General features: G+C 37.8%; 1 protein-coding gene across 1 annotated transcript; it reads left to right on the forward strand.

Moving 5' to 3' along the window:
* The first annotated feature begins 2,277 nt into the window (after positions 1 to 2,277).
* On the forward strand, positions 2,278 to 2,859 carry LOC145259627 (uncharacterized). Its single transcript, XM_080117283.1, has one exon. It carries the CDS (start codon positions 2,278 to 2,280, stop codon positions 2,857 to 2,859), a length of 582 nt encoding a protein of 193 aa, XP_079973409.1.
* The last annotated feature ends 210 nt before the right edge of the window (positions 2,860 to 3,069 follow it).

Genomic DNA, 3,069 nt, shown 5'->3' on the forward strand with positions numbered 1-3,069 from the left:
GAAGATTAAGAAGACGCTGTAAAAAAAGAAGTAGACGCTGAAAAAAAGATGATGAAAAACTAGTAAAAAAAGATTAAAAAAAAAAGAATAGGCTGAAAAAGAAGAATATGATGAAAAAGAAGAAAAATAGAAAATGTAAAGAAGAAATATGAGAAAAAAGGAAAAAAAATGCAAAGTCAAAGACAAAGAAGACGCTGAAAAAGAATAGTAAGACTTGAAACTTGATATATAGAGGATTTGAACTCGTATAACTAATTTGATTCGGTTTTTAGACACTACAAATAGTTGCTTAGGAGTTAAAATTGAAGATCAGAACATAGCCGGTGTAAATCGACTAAACGTATTACTGCTACACATGTGTAAATATACATTTTATATAGTAAAGTCGGTTAATTTTTTATCCATTTGTTATTAGCTTACATCATAACAAATAATGCTTGAGAGCTATATGTTTTGGTTTCGATTCTAGCTGATGGCACCCAACTCATATTGTTTTTAGCTTTTAAAAGGATCACTATGTACTGGTTTAATTTTAATAATCAATAGAGTATTAGGTCTATAATAAATATGAAATCTGCATGTATAAAAATGTCATATTAAAGAGTATTGTACAATCGGGCAACATTACCGACCTGCTAGGATATATATATATATATATATATATATATATATATATATATATATATATATATATATATATATATATATATCCGTGGATGACTATAAATGCCCCTCTTCTTCTTGGTTTGAGAACTTCATAAGAGAAATCCTTGGCTGTTATAAGCAATAATGACAAGTTCTTCACAAATGAATGGAATGTAGCAACCCCCCCTCCTAATGAACTATACTCTCTGGCGGATCAATGCTTCCCTGTAAGTTCTTCGGCCATAGACTGACCAATCGACAGGCAGGGCGCATTGATCCTGCTGCCCCCAAAAAGAGTGGAGGGGACATCCAACAGTCAGCACAAAGCCGCGAGCGAAGACACACCTTCCTCTCCTCCTCGCCCAGCACCGACAGTCCGACGTGGACCTGACTCAAGAACTTCGAGCTCCACCACTATTATCTCGTGGAATAAAGACTTGCAAAGGTTCAATGTTAAAAGGAGTTTGTCATTTTTTACCGATGGTTCTATAAGATAAAAGATTAGCTGGGGTACAACTACCCCACTAAAAAATGGTGACCCGACGGAACGCTCCTCGTTGAAAAAAAACTTCTCAAACAAAAAAGAATATTTTTTAAAGAGAACGTACAAACTTTCTTCCAAACATTTGCAAAAACAAAAAGAAATTACGGAGAGCACTCAAAACGAACAACAACTACAGACTGAAAGAAGAAATAATATTTCATATATATACATAATTCGTCGAAGGGATTCGCACAAAAAGAAACAAAATTTTTTTTTACCAACCAAAGAAAAAAAAGGACAATTCTTTGTGTTAAAAAAATAACACGTGGTCCCTCCCTCACCCACCTCCAAAACGCACATACACGTCAAAAGTATCGGCGTCAAGGTGTCTGCGGCTTACAAACGAAGGAAACTAAAAAAAAAATTTTTTAAAAGCGACCTGATATTCTCCATAGAGAATATTTTACAAAAAAAAAAAATGAATTTTGGTTAAAACAGCCATTTCCAGCTAACAAGCTCTCTATTTCCCCGATAAAAAAAAAACCCAAAAAAACGAAATCATCTTCCAAAAATCAAATACTTATCACCGAAAACCATTCAACAACACCGGACATATGGTTCCCCCACGGAAAAATAAAAAAAACATCCCCGCCGGACACATTCATGCAGTTCAAACACCACGTGTCATATATAGACTTAAAACCGTTTTAAACGGATATTCTTCCCCTGCCAGCAAAAGAAAAAAACCAACGTGAGTACTTGCTTCATATAAAACACACACACACACACATAATTTTTCTATTTTAACAGAAATATATAAAAAAAAGAAAAAGCATAGTCTATCAATTTATTTTATTGTTTAAAAAAAAATATATATATATATTTTTTTCTCCTACGTACAGTTCGATACCTTTTCTAAATACCCCACGCCACACGTGCTTCGGCTTAAATGTTCCTTTTCCTATTAGAATAGATTTTTTTTCTCGGTCCTCCCAGACGGGACCCATAAAAGTATATTTCTTCATTTTTTTTTCTTTTTTCTTTTTAGTACTTCCAATATTTCTCGTGTTCCTTTGGCATTATCCTTCAAGTCGGATAACTGAATATTTTTTGGTCTGTTCCTTTTTTTTTCTTATCGTTAGTTAAACATGTCCACCGTATTGCCTGCCTTTGCTGGCGACGTGCGAGTTTGGTTTGCCCAATTGGAATCCCATTTTTTGGCAAACAACGTATCGGAGCAGACAAAACGGCACATATTATTCAGTGCATTCCCCGCATCGTTGACGCCAGTTATCAAGGATTTGATAACTGACACCCCCATTAATTCTACCTATGAAAGCATAAAGCGGGAGGTGCTGCTCCGAACGTCAGTCTCAGCAGAGAGGCGTTTCCAAACGTTGGTCCATGATGAACTTTTAGGGGACCGTATGCCAACGGAGTTACTCCGTAGAATGAGAGAACTGGCAGAAGACGTCCCGGCCAACAGTGCCCTTATAAAGCAGCTCTTCATTTCGAGGCTGCCGTCTCAAGTAAAGGCAATTTTGGCACCTATGGTTGAGAAGCAATCTGTAGATACCATAGCAGCATCGGCGGATAGGGTGATGGAATTCTCTAGGGGACCTATCACCGCTGCGATCCCTCAGCCACAGGCTGAAGTTTTTACACATGCTGCTGAGACGCCATGTCTTTGGCTATACTTGACGCTATTGAGCGTCTCACCAAAGAGGTAAAAAAATTAAACGCAACTAGAGCACCATCGCCCAGACGCCGCTACCGAGGTCGCTCACCATCTCCCCATTGCTGCCGCCAGTCTAACACGCCAGGGCTATGCTTTTACCATAGCCGTTTTGGAGCAGAGGCACAGAGGTGCACAATGCCCTGTTCAATTTCGAACCAGGAAAACTAAGGTCTGGGGACTTGAGCACGGCAAGCTCTCCACC

This window comes from Euprymna scolopes, chromosome 35 (genome assembly GCF_053919585.1).
Source record: "Euprymna scolopes isolate OS-2025 chromosome 35, ASM5391958v1, whole genome shotgun sequence".
Lineage (NCBI taxonomy): Eukaryota > Metazoa > Mollusca > Cephalopoda > Sepiida > Sepiolidae > Euprymna > Euprymna scolopes.

Excerpts from the sequence above, each read along its gene's own strand:
- LOC145259627 (XM_080117283.1), top strand. The coding sequence starts at position 2,278 with ATGTCCACCGTATTGCCTGCCTTTGCTGGCGACGTGCGAGTTTGGTTT.